The sequence below is a fragment of the Delphinapterus leucas genome, chromosome 15 (genome assembly GCF_059928025.1).
Source record: "Delphinapterus leucas isolate spDelLeu-1000000601 "Yukka" chromosome 15, BTC_Dleu_Yukka2, whole genome shotgun sequence".
Classification (NCBI taxonomy): domain Eukaryota; kingdom Metazoa; phylum Chordata; class Mammalia; order Artiodactyla; family Monodontidae; genus Delphinapterus; species Delphinapterus leucas.
The window spans coordinates 253,232-273,922 of NC_143143.1; the positions used below are offsets into that span (position 1 = coordinate 253,232).

At 58.4% G+C, this 20,691-nt stretch overlaps 1 protein-coding gene across 4 annotated transcripts in view; it reads right to left on the minus strand.

Annotated features, from left to right (window-relative positions):
* Positions 1–446: 446 nt before the first annotated feature.
* The window catches only part of PRKAR1B (protein kinase cAMP-dependent type I regulatory subunit beta), an 87,647-nt gene continuing 67,402 nt past the window's right edge, over positions 447–20,691 (minus strand). For 2 of the 4 annotated variants that reach the window (XM_022563488.3, XM_022563484.3), the window contains exon 8: positions 15,370–20,173. In XM_022563488.3, coding sequence (XP_022419196.2) covers positions 19,505–20,173 — 669 coding nt within the window. In that variant the 3' untranslated portion in view covers positions 15,370–19,504. Of the gene's footprint in view, positions 2,300–15,200; positions 15,323–15,369; positions 20,174–20,691 lie in introns of those variants that run through there. The other 2 variants (XM_022563483.2, XM_089895472.1) reach the window with 2 other exon arrangements.

A 20,691-nucleotide genomic window follows, 5' to 3' on the forward strand; every position in this document is an offset into this window, starting at 1 on the left:
GGGTGAACGGAGAAAGAAGATGTGGTCCATCCACACACGGGATATGATTCAGCCTTAATGAGGAAGGAAACACTGACACAGGCTAATGAAACTTGAGGACAGAACAGTGAAATGGGCCAGACGCAGAAGGACAGTGTGGTTCCACTTCTGTGAGGTCCCTGGGGAGAGGTGCCTGGGGGAGTCAGGGTCACAGAGACAGAAAGCAGGGGGTGGGGGCCAGGGCCTGGGGGAGGGGAGGGGGGTTGATGTGTAACGGGGGCAGAGCCTCAGTTTGGGACGACGAGAAAGTTCTGGAGACGATGGTGGGGATGGTTACACGACAGCGTGAATGTGCCTGATGCCCCTGAACCGGACACTGAAAAATGGTGAAGAGGGTAAGTTTTATGTTATGGCTATTTTATCACAACAGAAACAAAACAAAAGGAATAAAATCTTCTATGAAAGATTTCAGACCAAAACGTGGAGTCAGGAAGATGTACGTCATTGCACATTTAATGGCACATGCAGCATCCAGAACGTCACAATAAACAGGGCAGCGCTTACACAGCACGGAAACGCCCACCGGCAGCGGCAGGGCAGGGCTTACACACCTCAGAAACACCCACCGGCAGCGGCAGGGTCACCCCGACTAGGCAGCCTCCCCGGGCTGCACGGGCAGCAGCAACGGGGTAGCTGCACTATTTCGTTTGTCCTTCAGGTCACCAGGAGGCCCATGAGGCACGGGCCCCAGGCCCCTCCAGCTCACGTGAGAGTCGGCCTGACGACACTTCCGAGGGGGAATCGATTGACTGATGACTTAGGTGTGTGGGCCCAGGGCTGGTCTGACTCACATTCTTCCTACATGGGGAGGGGAGAGGCTCGGATAACGGGCTTTCCCACCAGGGCGAGACTCCTGGTTAACGGGAGGCTTGTCTGCTGGAGAATGACTCACAGGGGACTCTGTTCCTGACAACTTCATCCAGAAAGTGTTTTAGAAAATCCCTCCACTTCCTCCCAAGTCTCCAAGAAGCTGCTTTGCGAAGACGTGGAAGGCAGTGGGGCCTCCCCTGGCCCCGAGAGCAGCGCTCACCGCACCTCGGAAAGCCCCAGGCTCACATGGCGTGCCCTTCCTCTCCTGGGCGTCTCAGCCCAGTGAGGATGACCCCTGCCTCTGACGGTCAGGCAAACTGGTCGGTGCGCCCAGCTTTCCAGGAGAGGGGAGGGTCACGCCCACTCCCCTAAACATGCCGTGGGCTCCTGGGGGCCACCCCCCTCTGAGGCTGGAGCTAGCTTAAGCCGCCAGAGCCTCCCCACCCCTGGCATCTTGGGAGGACTGTCTGTGGGGCGGTGGGGGTGGGCATTTGAGGGAGGGGCTGGACCCTCTCTCTCTTCAGCCTCAGCTTCTCACTCCAAGCCCAAGAGTGCCTGTGGGGACCCCCTGGGATGTCATCGCCCCACACCCTGGCCACAGACCGGGTGGCCTCGCATCACAGGGGTCGGCCGCCGGGAGCTGCCCAGCCTGATAGGAGAGGAGAGCCTCCCAGAGCTGGCCCCCCACCCCAGAAGACGTGGGGAGGAAGGCGGGTCCCTTAAGAGGAGCCAGTGGGGGACGGGGAAGGGAGACGGGGAGGGGGCCGCCACCTCTGGAGGTGACCCCTTTACTCCCAGGTGAGCCCGAGGGAGGGGTGGTGCCCAGCTGCCAGCGTCAACTGGACGTGCGTGCGCACAGCAGCAGGAGCGGCGGCTCAGACGGTGAGGGAGATGAAGCTGTTGTAGCGCTGGATGTTCCTCTTGAGGATCTCGGAGCAGGGGCCCAGCACGCGCTCGAAGCGGGGCCGGTCCAGCTTCACGCACTTGAGGGGCCCCCGGGCCACCACGGTGGCCGCCCGGGGCCGGTTCAGCAGCAGCGCGATCTCCCCTGGGGGCGAGAGAGAGCGTCAGGGCTGCGGATTTAGGGGAAAAGCGAAACCTCAGGACGCGAGGCCGCACCTGAGTGAACGTCTGCGCGAGCGCGGCCCACAAAGCGCTGGGATATACTTACACCATCGCCTGGAACTCAGATGGCGCCGGGCCTGGTCCTGACCCACGTCCTGCCCTCCCGGGACAGCCGGCACCCAGGACAGGCCGCCAGGGTGCCCAGGCCTCGGCCAGGTCCTCCCACGGCCCCCGCGGACCTCGCCCTCCTGGGGCCCCGTGCAACGGCCGCCACCCCGGGAGGGAGCGGACCCCACAACTCACCGAAGTAGTCGGAGGGCCCGAGGCGCCCCACCTCCACATACTCCTCACCGGGGGACCGGCGCTGGAGGACGGAGGCTGTGCCCTGCAAATGCCAAGCGGACACGTGAGGGTCGGCCGGCTGGGGTGGGGCGGGCAAAGGCGGGGGTGGCCGGACACCGCCCGCATCCCCATCCCACTGGCTCCACGCCCCCCACCTAAAAGTGAGGCGTGGGGTCTGGGAGCTGCGGCCATGCTCTGGCCCAGGGCACCTCCCGGGCACCACCATCCTCGCCGGCCTGGCTCCTGCCCCAAGCTGTCTGCCCGCGGGCGGGGCACGGGCAGAATCTGGAGGTGCCTCCGAGGGCAGCGCTGCTCCGAGCTGACCTTGGCTTAAGTTTCAAGGACGGGAGGCGCGTGGCCTCGTGGTCACGCCGCCCCGCTAAGCGATGCGGCCCCCTGGCCTCCAGGCGGGGTGTCCGCGACACTGGGGCTCAATGATTAACGCCAGCCTAGGCAGCTTGGCGAGGCTGCGTTCCACACCAGAGACTCGGCCTTCGGGGGCCGCAGCCTCGGCAGCAACGAGCTGGCACCGGTGGCTTCCGCGCGCAGAGCCCCCTGGCCTGCCGTCTGGGGGCACCCTGGGGCTGGAGCCTCGTCGGAACCCGGCATCTTCCCCACACGCCCAAGGAGTAGCAGCAAGGCCTTATGAATCACCCCGCCAGCCCCACTGGCCTCACCGGCCGCTGCCGATGCCCTGGACGCACAGAGGAGCCTGGGCTGTCTCGCGGTGGGCTCGGCTCACCCTGGCTCACCCAGACCCGGCCTTGCAAGCGCTAGCCTGGCCGCGCCCGGGTTAACTGGTACCCCCTCCGCCCGGGCCGCAAGAGACTCGGTCAAAAGACCCCACCAGTGCCTGCCGCGACTGGGACCTCCGGACGCCCTGGGCGGACCCACGCCGGCCCCACTCCAGCCACAGGGCCACTCGGCTCTCAGGCGTCTGGGGTGCTTACGAAGCTGGCTGACAGAGGGAGCCGGACCTGGAAGCAGCAGGCCATCTCCACCCGGCCCGGGCACTCCAGGAGTGCTCCCTGGGCCGTGTGCCCACAGACCCCAGCCGAGGGACAGGGCCTGCGGGACACGTGGTCCCGTGCTGCCCCCACAGAGAGGAGTGGGGTCCTGCTCCCAACTGCCCCTGGAGTGGAGGGCAGTCAGGTCCAGGGATGACGGCACTGCGGCGCTTTTCTTGAGACAACGTTGCATTAACCTAACTATCGTTTACATGCAGCCTTTTCACTTATATAACTGACATGCCTTTCATTCCCATTTTAGACAATTTTCCATTTTACAACTGGATCATTTTCCTCTTCAGGACCCGGGACGGAGCTGAAGTTCCAGCTGATAGAGCTGCTCAGTGAGACTCCAGGCTTAAAGTGAGATGCTGCAAGCTCCAAACAACAGAAAACCCAACTCAAGGTGTCTAAAGGCTACTAAGGGTAACTGCTCTCCCGCAGAACCAGAAGACTGAGACAGGGCTTTCAGGGCTGGCTAATTCAGCGGCCCACAGACGTGTCTGGACCCAGGCTTGTCCTTGCCTCCTGCCCTGGTGGCCTCAGTCGAGTCCCTGTGCTGGCACCGTGGCTGCCACAGTTCCAGGGGTCACCCAACGCCTCCCCCATGCCATCAGCAGGGAAACCTTCTGGAAGCTCCCGGCAACCTCCCCTCACAGCTCACTGGCCAGAGCAGGTCACGTGCAAGCGATGCGACTGGCTGCCACTTCTCAGGCTCTGCCCTGCCCGCCTGGGACAGCGGTGAGGATTAGGGCTCAGTGGGCACATGAGAGCAGGGATGGGCTCGGGTGGGCCACCGTTCTGTTTCTCACTTGTCCCCCGCCCCATGCAGACACCTCCCTGCCCTCTGCCTCCTCTGGAACCAACCGCATCCCCCGTGGTCACTGGAAGCATTTCTCTCCTGGTCACATGTGGACCGGCCCATCTTACGATCGACGGCAGGTTGACGAGATGAAATCTGTTTCCACTGGGATGCACGGAGCTTTCCCACTCGGGACCTTGACACAGAGGATGTACGCGCACCCGTTAAGACTGATGTAATAACAGACCCTCCAGGCTGGACGGCACGAAGATGAAAGGTCCTCAGGGGGAGCCCCGAATAAGTAGGACCAACAGGGAACAGGCGGCCACTCCGCTCGGTCCTCACACGTCCCAGGGCTGCAGGAGCACGTGGCCACGGGACCATGTTGTTCCCAACAGGGTGTGCACTGCACCACACTCTCTTCCCGCTGCTGACAGCCCAGCCTCCACGGGGGGAGGTCTGGCAAGGGGCAGTGGGGCCACGAGAGGAAGGGCCACAAGGGACAGAGCCACGCCCCCCAGGGGTGCCTGTGATGACCGTGGGGTCACCACTTCACAAGACAGACACTTCCTCATTCTCCACCGCAGTGGTTCGGGGGCTCTTTGCTGCAGCAGCTGAAGCTGACAGGCCACCACCCCCAAGCCCTGACGCAACGGCAGGACGTTCCTGTCCTGGGAAGGCACAGCCGCCAAGCCCGAGGGCGGGGAGCGAGGGAAACGGGCAGACGGACTCGATGGGGTGGGACCTCCAACCAGCAGGGCCCGGCGTTCCCACGACACGGGCCACAGGCGTGACCAGCACACGCCCGGGTCTTCCCATCCCAGGGAAATCACCGCAGCCCTGGAATAGCCGTCCTGTCCAAGCTCGTTTCCCAGACGGGCATGAAGGCAGCATAGACATCCTCAGGGAGTTGAGAGCCGGAATTCTGGGGGCTGGAGAAACACACTTGCCAAAACTCTAGATCATATTCCCCAAATTTCTCATTGATTCTAACCCAACTCTAAAAATAAATCAGGTCACATAGGAATCAGCCAGGGAGGATGCACAAGGAAAACGTCACTGCTGGAGTCTGGAGGAGAAGGGGTTACAAAAGGCCCATTCTCCTTTCAACGCTTTTCATTTTTTAAATTTTTCTACAAAGTCGAAACCCACATCAACTCTTTGGTTTCGACAACGGGCACGCGTGACCTTTATGAGACAGAAACCAGCCAAGGTCGAGGAGAACGCACTCGCTGAAGCAGGGCCTCAGGCTTCCCTCTCCCTGAAGCAGCCTCTCCAGCCCGGCATAGAGCCCCCCTGACCGGGTCGGGCGATGGCACAGCCGGGAGCTTGGCCTCGCCCTCCCCAGGGACATGGCCCACCTCCATCTCCTCCAGCCTTCGGGCCGTCACCCACTCCTCCTGCCTGTGAGCCAGACTCCGCTCGAGGGCGGGGAAGCCTACGCAGTGGAGAACGGCAGGCACGGGCGCCCCAGGATCCACACCCTGGTGGGGTCAGAGCAGACAGGTCAGGGCTGTGGGCCGCTGGCCCCACGCCCACGGTGCGGCCCGGGGTGGGGCTGGGGGACGTCAGGGTCAGCGGCTCAGTAGGGACGGCACCTGGTGAGAGAGGAGCTCCCGCCAGGGACCCGCAGCCGCTCCGGGCAGAGACTGGAGCTCGTGCGCATCCGGCCCAGCAGGGGAGGGGACACACGAGCGTGTCAGTGTGAAGGCCAGCCGTGCAGTGAGCAGTCACTCTCAGATCCCACTGACACCAAGTTCAGGGAGAGCAAACCCTATTTTATTTGAATAAATATCTATCTTAAAAGAAACAGTATCACAGCCATAAGCAGGAACCAGCATCACCTCCCGTAAGCTAAAGGACAACTGAAAGAAGAACACAGGAGGCAGGTATGGGAAGGTGTGAAGACAGCAGCCTCCACCCGAGGTGCCCTCGACACGGCCTGAGCCCCGCGCTCTGGGCGGCTCCCCACGGTCCAAGCCCGGCTCCACGACGTGCTGGCCGCAGTCAGGGGAAGGCAAGGCACAGCCCGAGTCTCGGTTCCCTCATCTGCAGAAGAGATACGACGCCGGCCACCGCAGACTCGGGGGACCAGCGCGCGCAGGCCTGCAGCAGCACGGCCGTGGTGGGGCCAGAAGCCGCCCTCGGGCCACCCAGCTCCCGGCCAGCGGGCAGCGGTGGGTGAGGGAGTCGACACCCCCGCACGGGGATTCGTCCAAGACAGCGCATCTGTTGGACTTTCCACGGACAAATCAGGCGTCTTTATGGCAACGGTCTTTGCACGCTGCGTATCTCTCCTCCCCTGGTGCCAGGAATCCCGTCCGGGGTAAAGCAGGACCTCGGAATCCAGCAAATGAGTTCCACATCTGTCTGTCTGGGAACGCCTCATGCTGTGTGTGGATACCAGGGAAACCGGAGCTGGGAACGGCTGAGGATGGGAAACACAGGCCCTCAGGGTTCCTCCAGCCTCCTGAGGGGGGCCGAGGGGAGGGAGGAAGATGGTGCTTTTAGACTTTTTGGGGGGGTGCATCCCCAACTTTTAAAACTGTTTCTTATGTTAATTAAAAAAAAAAAAATCAGGAAGGAGCCAAGTCAATGAGAAGGACTGTAGGAGGGACCCACACAAACGGTCACGGGGGCAGAGGAGGTGGCACCACCCTTTTCTGAAGATGCCTCTGTGTCACTGGTCTTATCCCAGCAAGTGACATTTTACAGGCATAATTTTTTAAAATTCATTTTAGGAAAGGCTCTCATCCCTGAACTCAGAAGCTCTGAGCTCCAGGCCTCAGCACCTAGAAGCAGACTTGGCAGCCTCACCGGAATCTTCACATACGGGATGCTCCTGGGGACACACGGCCGAGGAGGCCCGAGGCACACGACAGCGTGTCAACCTGGGGGCACCGCGTGTGGGCTCAGTGTGTCCGCCCACAGGGGATGTGGTCAGGTCATTGCAAAGCCCAGGAGTGCCCGCCTGGCCGGCACTGGGAGCCGTCCTCACCAGGGCAAGGGTGACTGAGGTGCACGGGCTGGGGCCTACAAAAGGGGGGGGCTGCAAGAGGATGGGTCCCCAGCCCCGGCCCCCAGATGACAAGGTGACGAGGAAGGAGATGCGTCAGGGCCTGGGAGCCCCCTGGACTCCTCTGACCCTCTCGGTGGACCTCAGAGCCGCCGAAGACAGGGCCTGGGCGATCCCGGGTGTGAGAGCCCCCCCGTGGGATCAGGAGAGGTGCTGTCGAGCACCAAGCAGACACCAGGTCGGGGGTCATCTCCAGCTCCTCTAAGATTCAGCAATTGTGCTCCTTGGTATTTACCCACAGGGTCAGGTTGAAAGCTCACGTCCACGTGAAAACCTGCACAAGGATGCTTAGAGCAGCTTTATTCATAGCTGTCAAAACCTGGGAGCAACCAAGGTGTCCTTCAGCAGGTGACGGATAAATAAACTGGTTCATCCAGACCAGCACTAAAAAGAAATGAGCCATCAAGCCCTGAAAAGCCACGGAAGAAACTTACATGCGTACCACCGAGTGACAGGCGCCAGTGAGGAAAGGCTTCGGGCTGTGTGCTTCCAACTACGTGGCATTCCGGAAAAGGCAAAACTAGGGAGACAGTGAAAAGACTGAGCGTTGGGGCGTGGAGGGGACGACCAGGTGAGCAGAGGTGGCTTTTACAGCAGGGAAACTACTCTGTGTGATACGGCAACAACCGACTTGTCCGTATGCGTTTGTCCAAACCCACAGAACGTACAAGCACCCAGAGTGAGCCCTACCACGGTGGACCTTGGGTGACTGTGAAATGTCCATGCAGGTTCATCGATCGTGAGAGATGCACCACCTGGCGGGGGTGTTGGTAGTAGGGGAGGCTGTGCCCGTGGTGGGGGGGGAGGGGCTGGTGGGAAATCTCGGCACCTTCCCATCCACTTTGTTATGAACCCAAAACTGCCCTTAAAAAATAGTCTCTAAATAAAAAGAACTCCTCTGAGATCCAGATACCTCTCATTACTGGTGACCCGGCTGGCACGGAGGACAGAGGTCCGAGTCGGCTGGGACCAGTGGACACGGGTGCAGTGTGGCTCCCAGCCCAGCCTGGCTTCTGGAAAAGCGTTCCTTCTGGTTCAGTCCAGAAGGAAAGTTTATCTTCCTGCTACTTTCTGGACCAAGACTGCCGTCCTTTGATATTGACCGTGGCCAGGGGCACTGCTCGCACTCCCTGGACGGGGAGGGTCTGGCACCGACCACGGAAACCCAACAGCAATTAACGGAGACGGAGACCACATTCACCCTGCGCAGGTGCCGACCAGACTCATCACCTCCTGGCGGGGCCCCCGAGGCTGAGCCGTGAGGTCTGCCGCCCGTCGGGCGGAGGGCCAGGGTGAGCCCCTCAGACTGGTTCTCGAGCGAGGGAGGGTCCCAGGACGGGAGCAAACCCACCAGGCCCGTGGGAGGCCCCTCGGGAGCCGGAGCCTCAGGGCGGGATGGCTGTGGGCGTCTGGCTCACGGGGAAGCTTGGGCAGCTGGACGAGATGTCCCTGACCTTGCCGGGGACACAGGGTGGACGTCCAAACTCCTTGTCCAGAGCGGAGGGTGTGTGTGGTCCTGCTGCCCCGAAGTTGGCACCGCCCCCCGCCCCCACTCAGCCCCCAGCACCCCGCCTCCCACCACACCTGGCGCCCCTGGCCTCGTGCCCAGTGTTCCTCTGGATGCCCTTCCCCTTCCCCGACCTTCTCCATTTGGAGGACTCCTACTCATACGTCAATACCCAACACACCGCCACCCGGGGTCACTGCTCCACCTCCCTGGCCTTCCCTTCTCCATGTGGGACCCAGGGCCAGTCTGTGGCAAGGGGTGTGGGGGCTCTCCCTCCCCTGCAAAGTCACAGCAAACTGCCCAGCGGCGGCCGTCGCTCCCCCACCCCCCTCCCCCAGTACACTGAGCCTCGGCCTGGCACACGGTGGGGGCACGGACGGGCTGAGTCACAGATGGCTGTGACCTCGGATCCGTGCACTGTGGCCTGCAGCGGTCTCCGTAAAAGTTCCCGAGACGACGGCGAACTTGGAACACCCTTGAGACGTGAGTGGCGCAGCATCAGCTAGGAAAGCCCCCGGGCAATGGCAGAGACGAAGGGGTTGCTTTGCAGTCGCTTCAACATTGTGGACATTCATAGAAGTGATTTGCAAAGAGAGGAGATGATATATCCAAGCTCACGTTTCCATGGCAATGCCTCCAGCTGTGCAGCCTGCCTGGGAGCTGGCGGGGAGGGAACCCGCTCTTGTCCAGCTGCCCCCAGGCCCCGAAGGTTCTGCCAGGTGTGGAATCTGGCCACGGGGAGGGTTGCAGCAGAGGGGACCTGAGACCCAGGCCTGGCCCCACCCACGTCCTCTTCCCAGGGTCTTCCTGGAGGGAGAGGAGGTCCAGGAAGTAACCTGAGTCTGCAAGCCTCACAGGACTTGGCACGTTCTCCACGCGTCTGGCCCCTCCCTCCCAGCCCCACACGCCCTCTCTCCCTGGGGGAGGCCCACCAGGGTCTGTCCTGCCAGATGCAGCCAGGAACGCCCGCAGGTCCCACTGCTGGTGGCCGAGAGCTCCTCGGGCTACAGGGCGTTTCAGGCTTCAGTAACTAGAGGAGGTTCCGAGAACAGCCAGGCCACCTACGGCCCCCCGGGCTGCTGCAGGTCGGGTCCTGAGGGGCCAGGGATGCTTGGGCCCCTGGGAAGACCCACTGGTGCTTTCTGCTCTCACGTCTGTGAGGCCCCAGGTTGACAACCGCAGGTCTGCCCTGGTCGGCTGAAAACATGCTCCAAGAGCTTTGGGGGTCAGGTGTCCGAGGGGCTGGCAGCGCCCACAGCTTCAGAGACAGCTGGTGTGAGCACACAGAGCTCAGAGACAAGGAGCCCCCTGCCAGGAGGCTTGGCACGGAGACCCTGGGGTCACGCGAGCCCAGCTCTGCCAGCCCCGCCTGGCCCCCAGAGGCCAGCACGTGATGTTAGGGACTCATCAGGCGTCTGCAGGAGCCGTTTCTCACGTCTGTGCAGGTGCGGGTCTCTGCCAGCGCCTCCACACCTGGGGAAACAGCTCCCAGAGCAGCCTGTCACTGGCCCCAGGCTGTGCTCACCCGCATCCACCCAGGAGAGCAGAGGGATGGACTAAGGTCCAGCCAAGGGCGGGGGCCCGGGGCAACCCGCGCTCCCACTCCCCTAGATGAGGCCTTGGTGCGGCCTGAGGTCCACAGCGGGGGAGCGGGACCCGGCCGGTCCACGCGCAGGGAGCCGGGTGCCCGGCACCAAGGCCAGCGTGGCCTCCACAGGTGTTGCTTCCACAGAGAAAGGGCAGCACCAGGCCTGCCAGCCACGGGAAGCCGCGAGCCAGGGTCCCGCAGCCCCGCTCCGCTCGCAGGGCCAGCACTCGCAGCAGGAGCCCCGGGCCCCGCCCCCTGCAGCTCTGGGGCCTCGGAGCAGCCGGGCCCCTACATCCACCTGAGCAGAGGCCTGAGCGTTCCAGAAGGGTCGGAAGGCAGTGGTACTGGTCAGGGCTCTCCGGAGAAAGAGGACCAACGGCCTGTGCACTTGGGCAAAGATTTACGTTAGGGAATCTGCTCACACGACCGTGGGGCTGACGTGCAAACTCTGCAGGCAGGCCGGCAGGGAAGAGTGGGTGCCGGGACTCGGTCCAAAGGCCAAGGCCAGCTGCGGGGAATCCCTCTTCCTGGGGGACCTCGGCCCTCTTCTTCTTAAGGAGGCCTTCAACTGATTGGAGGAGGCCCACGCTCACCACAGAGGTCAGGGGCTCCACCCAAGGTCAACTGACATCGGTGTCAACCGCATTTGAGAAGCACCTTCACAGAAACACCTGGAGACCCGCGTTGGACCAAACACCTGTGTCCTGAGGCCTGGCCGAGTCGACCCGTGAAATCAGCCCTCACAGCGGGTCCTGGGACCTGGGCCCCTTCCCGGCGCATCTGCAGGGGAAACGTCCTTTCCTGTCCAGCTGTCGGCTTCGTGGGTGTCACGAGAACATGGGGCGGACGATGTGCTGAAACATATACATGTGCAAGCAGCCTGTTCGAGGGAATCTACACAGATCTTCCCGCCACGTCCTCTAAAGGCCACGTCGGCTCATCCCTTGGTAGTCTTGGGAGAGAACACGGCTGTGGGGCGGACACCACACCCCCTTCAGATGCGGCCGGTGACCACTTCTGGCCCCATGGGAAACAGTGGCTTGAGGCTGCAGAGGTCTCTGCAGCTGCATTTCAGTTCTGAGCATGTGATGCCTGTGAACCCTGAGGCACCACCGTGACTTACCCAATTTGGTGGACCACAGAGGAAAAGGGAAGAAAATCCAAGTTGCCAAGGAAACCACTTTGAATACATTTTACGATGTTGTGAGAACTGTACCTTCCAAGGGGGCTGGGTTACACTCTGGGCCGTACTATCGCTGTTACTGTGACTCTGCCCCCACTGCCACCCCCTCGGTCAGCGTTGGGGGGACACTCGGCCACAAAGCCGAACTCCCTCAACAGAACCAGCAGTGTCCCCGTCCCCGAACCGCTCTCCCAAGGCCCTCCTCAGACAGCTTTTGTGGCAGGAGGCGTCAGGAGCCCCTGGAGAGAGTCCCCACCCCACCCATCACCATCTCCTGGTGATTCTACAAGGAACACGCTGCCCATAACACAAACCACACAGTCGTGGTGCCAGGTTCGCCCCCGAAGACAATCACGGAACTCGGCTCTGATGGCCTTTAATGGATGAGCTAGAGCAACGTCCAGCCCCAGAGCAGCAGAGAAGACGCAGACAGACACCCCCGGCCCAAAGGGCGTCAGTGGAAGGGCGAGGAGGTAGGGACACGCAGGAAACACAGGAAGCAATGTGCACACCACTCACACTGCTCTAGAGAAGTGCAGGATGCTCGGACACACACGTGCACACGTGCACACGCACGCTCATGCCCACACTGAGGGGCCAGCACTCCCAGAGCCAAAGGGCGGGTCCAGAGCAGGGATGCAGGGGCAAGACACGGCCGCGTCTGGGACCCACTACCTGCCATCGGCGTGTCCCTGGGGAATGACCCCACAGGTGAGGTCAGACTGCACAGCCGTGGGGCTCACATTCAAAGCTCCCATTGTCACAGTCCCTGTAAGCTCTGTGAGGAACCCCGCTGACCCGTCTTTCACATGGCTTCACAATTTTTCTACCCGTGGCCTTGGCCCCAGAGAATAACGGACGACTGTGTGTGTTGGCCAGAGCTGCTCACTCCCTGGGCCTCAAAACCGAGGCTGCAAACTCAATGGCCTGCAAGTGTGTGCAGAGCCCGCCGGGGATGCAAGGGGGCAGGGTGAGGACTGGGGCAAAGTGGGGAGCGTGTCACACCCGGGGCAGCCGCCTCTTGGGTCCAGCCGGCTGCAGCCAGGCAGGGATGCAGATCCAAAGTGGCCAGATCCAGACGTTCAAGAAGAAGAGATCCAGGTTTTCATGTAAAATATCTGATTTTTATTTTATTTTATTTTATTTTATTTTATTTTTTGGCTGCATTGGGTCTTGGTTGCTGGGCACGGGCTTTCTCTAGTTGCAGCGAGCGGGGGCTACTCATCGTTGCGGTGCACGGGCTTCTCATTGCGGTGGCTTCTCTTGTTGCGGAGCACAGGCTTCAGGCACGCGGGTTTCAGTAGTTGTGGCTTGCTGGCTCTAGAGCGCAGGCTCAGTAGTTGTGGCGCACAGGCTTCGTTGCTCCGCAGCACGTGGGATCTTCCCGGACTAGAGCTCAAACCCGTGTCCCCTGCATTGGCAGGCGGATTCTTTTTTTTTAGCATCTTTATTGAAGTATAACTGCTTTACAATGGTGTGTTAGTTTCTGCTTTATAACAAAGTGGATCAGCTATACATATACGTATATCCCCATGTTTACTCCCTCTTGCGTCTCCCTCCCTCCCACCCTCCCTATCCCACCCCCCTAGGTGGTCACAAAGCACCGAGCTGATCTCCCTATGCTATGCGGCTGCTTCCCACTAGCTATCTGTTTTACATTTGGTAGTGTATATATGTCCATGCCACTCTCTCACTCTGTCACAGCTTACCCTTCCCCCTCCCCGTGTCCTCAAGTCCATTCTCTAGTAGGTCTGCATCTGGGCAGGCATATTCTTAACCACTGTGCCACTAGGGAAGTCCCCTGATTTTTAAATAGTGACAATTAATTCAAATGTTTTTTTTAAAAAAACACGGTGCAGGCCAGTGCAAACCCCAACACCCCTTGTGTCCGACGGCAGGCTCAGTTGCATTTGGAGAGCGTGAGCAACTTTCTGCTGGAACGTCCTCCAGAAACCATGAGCCAGACACTGGCTACCTTCGCAGGAGGACCTGAGATAAAAAACACAGACCTCGAGGGACCACAGTTCCCTCAAAGTCCTGAGAGTAAAGCCCCGGAAATGTTCTGAGTCAAGCTGTAACTTTCACCCCAGCGGCTTGCTTCTGGGGAGAGCAGGCGTGAGCCTTTGAGATGACTTCTCTGAGGTCACGGCCGGGGCGGGAGCTGAAACGCAGGGTTTGCGGCCTCTCAGGTCTACGGAGGGGAGACCTGGCTGGCAGGAATCATAATTTGTTCTGTCTGTGGTTTTTCCCCTTTCTTTCAGGAAACATTGTTGAATGAGTCACCCACCCCAGGACAGGAATGCTGCCTGTGGGTGGATCCCTCAGCAGGGTTCCTGCAGAAGCACCCCCAGCCCTGGGTCTCAGGTGGGAACCACGTCCATCATTCGGCTGCAACCCCAAGGGCCCTCCCGCCCCAGGCTCAGTGCCGAGATGTGGACCGGTAGGTAACAAAGGTCCCGGTTCCCAAGCGCACACTGTAAAGCTCTGTGCTAGAGCCACCAGGACCCTCCTGAGGTGGTTCTCCTGCTGACCCCACAGCCTTCCAGATCTTTCCTGCATGATCAGCAGGCAGGTGGCGGGAAGAACCACAGGCATGCCCTCCTAGGGGGGGCTGCTGCGGGAGCCCAGATAAAGTCCCCACAGAACTCGCGGGTCACAGGGCGGGACTTTGTTTGTGGACTGAGGCACAGAGGCGGGCAGGCGCCAGCCAGCAGGACCCGGAGCATCCTCGCCGACAGCAGCAGCCTGGGAAGTCACTTCTGTTGTTTTAAACCAAGAAAGTGGCTCCAAGTCCGGCGATGTCGGCCAAATGTCACCAGGGGTTGAGCCTTTGTCACTTCCTTTCTGTGCACCAATCCCAAGGCTGGCACCACTCTCTCTGGACGGCACAGTGACCCCCTCTGCGGCTGCGGCCACGACCAGAGCGGGCTTTCAGACTCGAGCCACCCCAGCCTCTGCCGCGCTGAAGGCTCCTGTTCTCCGACGGCAAAACGCACAGCTGGAGCGTGTGCTTTCCCGGGCAGGCAACATAAATTCTTCCCGCCAGGAGGGCCAGGGAAGTAGGAAGTGAGCCAAACTCACATAGTTTTGGGTCTGTGTCATGGAGAGGGTCCCATGGCGAGGCGGCCCCGGGGACCGTATCCTAGGCACAGCCCCAGGCGGGGGGGACACAGCAGTCATGCAGCTGCTCACCCCCATCAGTGACAGGCTGAGCATGGCGGCTTCGGGTTACGGCCCAGAGCCAGCTGTCGCGCTGGTGGGGGATGGAGGAGGGAACAGTGACTCACGCGGGTCCAGGTGGAGAAATCTGGCGCCAATCTTCCAAATTAAACTTTTAACTGGAGACCACTGATATTCACACGCAGTTGTAAGAAGCAGCACAGAGAGATCCCACGTGCCCTCAACTCACACATCTCCCCCAAGAGGATGCACTCGTCACGCCGGGTTCCGGCTCAGGGCGCCCCCCACACCCCGGCCGTGTCCCGATCCCCACATTCACCTTCACACCTGGCGTGCTCAGTCCGTGCAATGTCTGCACGCGTGTGGGCTCGGGCACCCGACCCACTTCCTCAGAGGAGATCCCGCGATTCTCAAGGGCGAGGATACCCAGTGGGAGGTCTGTCCGCATGCAGGATGAAGGTGGTGGGGGAACGGAGCACGGGGATCAGGGATGCTGGTCCCCAGGGGAGGGGCACGTGCAGACCGGGCGTCCCCCACTCCCGGGCGGCCCTCCTCGGCTGGGGACCACGCAGAGCCCTCCCCACGCCCAAGGCGGACTCACCTCTGTGATGATGAAGAAGTCGTCCCCAGGCTCCCCCTGGACCACGATCTTCTCTCCGTCCTCAAACTGGACGGGCTCCAGTGCGTCAGCCACAGTCAGACGCTCCCACTTCTCCAGGGACTCTGCAGCAGGGGACACGGGGGCGTGGGGGTCACGGGGGCCAGGGAGGGTCGGGGGGTCAGCTCCCCACCCCAGACAATCTAAGAAAACACCCACATGGCCAGCCCCAGGGTGATGAGGCTTTGCTCCATCACAGGATGAACAAAACAGAAAGCAGATTTCTGTGCAGGAGGCCCGGGTATTTTCACAAGTGAGTTGGGCCCAGGGTGTACACGGCTCAGCAGGGGGACAGGGCTTCAGAACTGGGAGCGATTCTAACCTACATCACAGGTTTAACGTAGATGACAGGCACTGGACGTTGAGTCCAAGTTAACTCAGGATGAAATGCCTTTGTTATCTTCAGAAGAACAGAGCTGCCTATATTTTTGCAAACAGTATAATCACAGCTCAGCACTAGGGCTACCAAGGGGTTTAAATCATTCAGAGGTCGAAGCAATTCCCTGTTCATAAGACACCATTCAGTGCCATTCAAAGAGCATACAACTGTATTTACGTGGCTAGAGGTGTAGTATACCTTCCATTATTTTGGGTCAAAATACTTCATTCCAATGGCAAGTTTACTTTGATACTTGCAAATTCTGTATATCTTTCCCCGTCGCCTTCCCTTCCCCGTCACTATCCACCCCTAGCCCTCAGGAAGGAAAAAAATAACAGCGTGCTCCTTTTATAAGAAATTAATGAAATTAATGCTCCTTTTATAAGAAATTAATGAAATTAATGACTGCCTGATTAACTGTTTCTCTTTTGGCCTAAGAAACTTTTCCGGCCTCCGCTTATCAGCTGTGCGATGTAGGTCAGCCGCTGAAAGTACAAAGCGACGCGTTTATTTTAGATCTCCAGTAGGAGGGGGATTTCTCTGCTTGAAAACTCCTGCCAGGGCCACACGCTGAAAAGGACACGCTTTTGACCAACCCCGGGGCTGGAGCAGATTCTGGAGCCGCTGCCAGCACGCTGGTCCAGCAGCCTCCATACCGGACGGGAGCTGCCCCGTGACCCAGACCCCGGGCACCCTCAGGAGAGGCCGGCATGGCGGCGAAGATGCAGGTGACTTTGGAGGGTCACGGTTGGTGCCGAGGTGGAAGCTGGTGCTGGTAAACGTGTGACTGCTGCTTGGTTTCCTTCCAGGGCGATGAGAGGCATTTGATTTTACAGCCTTGGGCTTAGGAAGTTCTCGTCCTCCTGTTTGAGCGGTGGGTTTTTCTATCGGATTTGAGACCTGGAACCCCAGTCCCGAGGTCGGAGAGTCAGAGCTTCCACCCTCAGCAGCGTAAATCCCAGGATGGAACTGCTGGAAGAGACGGAGATCGGGGCGATCCCTTGGCCCTGATTTCTGAAGCGGAAGCTTTGGGGGCATTTTTACTGCGTTCAGATCCCTGGGTCCCAGGTGTGGACGGTCAGCTCAGGTGGGAAATCAGTGACTGGCCAGGTGGGGCCACTCCCAGCGCTGCCCTTCTGGAGGGGGGTCTCAACGCTGCCAGGGAAAGTGGCGGACACCCCGCAGAAGAGACACAGAAGGCAGCCCTCAGTCAGCGGCGGCCAAGGGGCAGGCACACCCACCCGGAACAGACTGGCCTCGGGGCCGACGCTTCGGGAGAATGCGGACCCTCGGGCCCTGCCTCACGGCCGCTGCCGCCCAGCCCTGAGCCTGACCCCGGCTCCCCTCCCAGGAGACCCCCTTTTCCTGCCTGCTTTTCCCCTTGAAATAGGGTCAGGGCAGGCCCCCTGAGCTGCCTCTACTACCTCCCTGGAGCAGGGGGGCCGGGAGGGACGAGCCGGGTGGGCAGCCATCCTGCAGCAAGTGCATCTCCACATCCGTCCCCCAGGCCTGCGCCGTGTCCTCTGCCGGGGCACCTGACCCCGCTGCTGCCCGGCTGCCCCCCACCTTCCCCCCACCCCCTCACACCACCCCCATGTCAGCAACTCCAAGCAGTCGTGTCCTTCTTTTTGTAATTTGGAAAAAAAATAATCGGAAAAGTAGAATGAACAACACAGCCAGCATCTGTCCTGAATGAAGTTACAGGACTACTTGGTCATGTTTGCTTCAGAGCTGCTCCTACAGACACATCATGTTAATGATAAAACCGCGTCCCTTTGTCTCAATTCGAGTTCTCTCTCCTTCCGCAGAGGCTGTGACTATTAAGGATTTGGTGGATATATTTTTTTTAAATCTTAAAGGGTTTGGTGAGTTTCCACCCCATAGGTGGTCTTACACCTTTACTGTAACATAGCTTCGTACACATGACCCAGCGTTGCCAAAATCGTGCAGAGACGCACCGCCATCTGCACCATCTCGTGTCCGAGATCCGTGTTGACACGTGTCGACACGCGGAGGCCTAGTCCACGCGCTTTACTGGAGTATAAACCTGTACCCCACAGACACCCGGGCGCGAGGACCCTCCTGCGATGACAGGTTTTAGGTTGTTTCTACTTTCTTGTCATTGTAGGAATTGCTGAAATGACCATCCATGTCCGTGTCTCTTTTTTCATTAACCATGTTTTTAATTGAAGTACAGTTGTGATAGTTTCAGGTGTATAGCAAATTGATTCAGTTTTATATATGTATATATATACATATTATATATATACGTGTATATATAAAAAATGTGTGTGTATATATATACACACACATTATATACATATACACATTATATATATATATCCTTTTTCAGATTCTTTTCCCTTATACGTTATTACGAGATACTGGATATAGTTCCCTGTGCTTTCCAGTAGGACCTTGCTGCTTATCTATTTTATATACAATGGTGTGTATCTGCTGATCCCAAACTCCTATTTTATCCCCCACCTTCCCCTTTGGTGACCATAAGTTTGTCTTCTGTGTCTGTGAGTCTCTTTCTGTTTCGTAAGTAAGTTCATTTGCACCATTTTTCTTAGATTCCACACATAAGTGATACCATATGGTATTTTTCTTTCTGACTTACTTGCTTAGTATGACAATCTCTAGGTCCATCCGTGTTGCTGCAAATGGCATCATTTCATTCCTTTTTACGGCTGAGTAATATTCCACTGTATACATGTACCACATCTTCTGTATCCATTCATCTGTCCACAGACATTTAGGTTGTTTCCGTGTCTTGGCTGTTGTGAATGGTGCTGCTGTGAACATAGGGGTGCACGTATCTTCTTGAATCATAGCCTTTTCTGGATATGTGCCCAGGACTGGGATTGCTGGATCATATGGTAGCTCTATTTTTAGTTTTTCGAGGAACCTCCATACCGTTTTCCCTAGTAGCTGCACCAACTTACGTTCCCAACAACAGTGTAGGAGGGTTCCCTTTTCTCCACACCCTGTCCAGCATTTGTTATTTGTAGACTTTTTGATGATGGCCATCCTGACCAGTGTGAGGTGGTACCTCATTGTAATTTTGATTTGCATTTCTCTAATAATTAGCAATGTTGTCTTTCCATGTGCCTGTTGGCCATCTGTATATCTTCGTTGGAGAAATGTCTATTTAGGTCTTCTGTCCATTTTTTGAATGGGTTGTTTTTTTGATATTGAGCTGTATAAGCAGTTTGTTTATTTTGGAAATTAATCCCTCGTCAGTAGTATCACTTCCAAATATTTTCTCCCAGTCCGTAGGTCGTCTTTCCGTTTTGTTTATGGTTTCCTTTGCTGTGCAGAAGCTTTTAAGTTTAATTAGGTCCCATTTGTTTATTCTTGTTTTTTATTTCCATTACTCTAGAAGACAGAGCCACAAAGATCTTGCTGTGATTTACGTCAACGAGTGTCCTGCCTATGTTTTCCTCTAGGAGTTTTATACTGTCTGGTCTTACGTTGAGGTCGTTAATCCATTTTGAGGGTTTTTTTGTGTGTGATGTTAGGGAGTGTTCTAACTTCATTCTTTTCCATGCAGCCGTCCTGCTTTCCCAGCATCACTTATTGAAGAGGCTGTCTTTTCTCCATTGTATATTCTTGTCTCCTTGACGCCTCTGCACCCACGAAAGTGCACCTGCTTCTTCTCCTTCTCACTCCAAAGGTTCTTAGAAAAGGAGGCTAAGCCTCACGCACCACCTGCACCCAGAAGTCCAGCCTGGGGTTTTTAAGGCTGTGATGTTCCCGCAGGAACTCCTGCTGGACGGTTATTTCCCGCGGTTCCCAGGGCCTTAGCACTTAGACGTCACTCACTCTCCCAAGCGGGTCCACTCCCTGTCCTTAAGGGGAGCTGCTAGACACACACTGATTCATATTCCCACTGATTAAAATGACATAAAATTAAAATTCTCAAGTGTTCCACACGGATACGGAACACCTGCATCACTGCCAAAAGTCCTACTGGGAAGGTTGGTCCAGAATGATACGTCGTTGTCGTGTATGTCAAAGCAACTTCAAAACGCTGAAAATCTTCTGCTGGAGAGAACCTGTTGACACTCCCGACGGTCAATGGAAATGTGGCCGACGTGTCTCTCAGATCCCAGGATGAGAAAAGCGGGGGGCACACGAGAACCCCCATGGAGGAAAACCCAAACAGGTCAGGAAAGACGCTCAACACAGCTCCAAATGGACCAACGTTGAGAGAATGGCGTTGATGGTAGAGAGACAGACATGCAAAGCACGGATGGATGGAGGGCAGACACTGTGTGTGTGTGTGTGTGTGTGTGTGTGTGTGTGTGTGTTCGTGGGCACGTACATGCCTGCATACACGATGCATCTCTGTGTACATGTGTGTGTGTGGGCGCACTGCACAGGTGTGAGCACACATGTGTGTCCCAAACTTGCAGGGCATGTGGAAACGGCTGGGCCGCAGCCCCGGGCAGCCAGGTCGGGGGCACGCACCCAGGATGGAGACCTTGCTGAGAAACTCCTCGTACACCCTGCGCTTCCTCAGCGTGCTGCCCTGTGGGAGGGGAAGACACAGAGAAGCAGGTGTTCAGAAGGGCTTCCCGCCCCAACCCCTTCCACATTCCCAAATTCCCCAGGTGACTCTGAACTCCTAAAAGGAGACCCCAGAAGCCCCTCGAACAAGCAAGGGCCTGAATGGCGGCCGCCGTTCACGGCCCAGACCTCCCCGCACCTCCCCCTCCGGGGTCTCCGTCCTAATCGCACACGTGAGGTTGGGCCTCATCCAGACCCACGGGATGGGGGGAGCCAGGAGGCCTGAACCTCGAGCGGGTTCAGAAGCCCCGGGTTCAAATCCCACCCCTCACTCCATATCCGCACGCCCCGAGCCAGCTCCCCCTCTCTGAGCCTCAGTTTCCTCATCTGGACGATGGGGTATCTTAATTCCTGTCCCACAGGATTCTGTGAAAGTTACGCGAGCAGACATCGGTCAGCTGACATGGTGTGAGGACCTCGGCACCGCCCCCCGACCCGGCCTCAGACTCCCCGTCGGCTCTGCGTGGCTCAGGGCCAGAC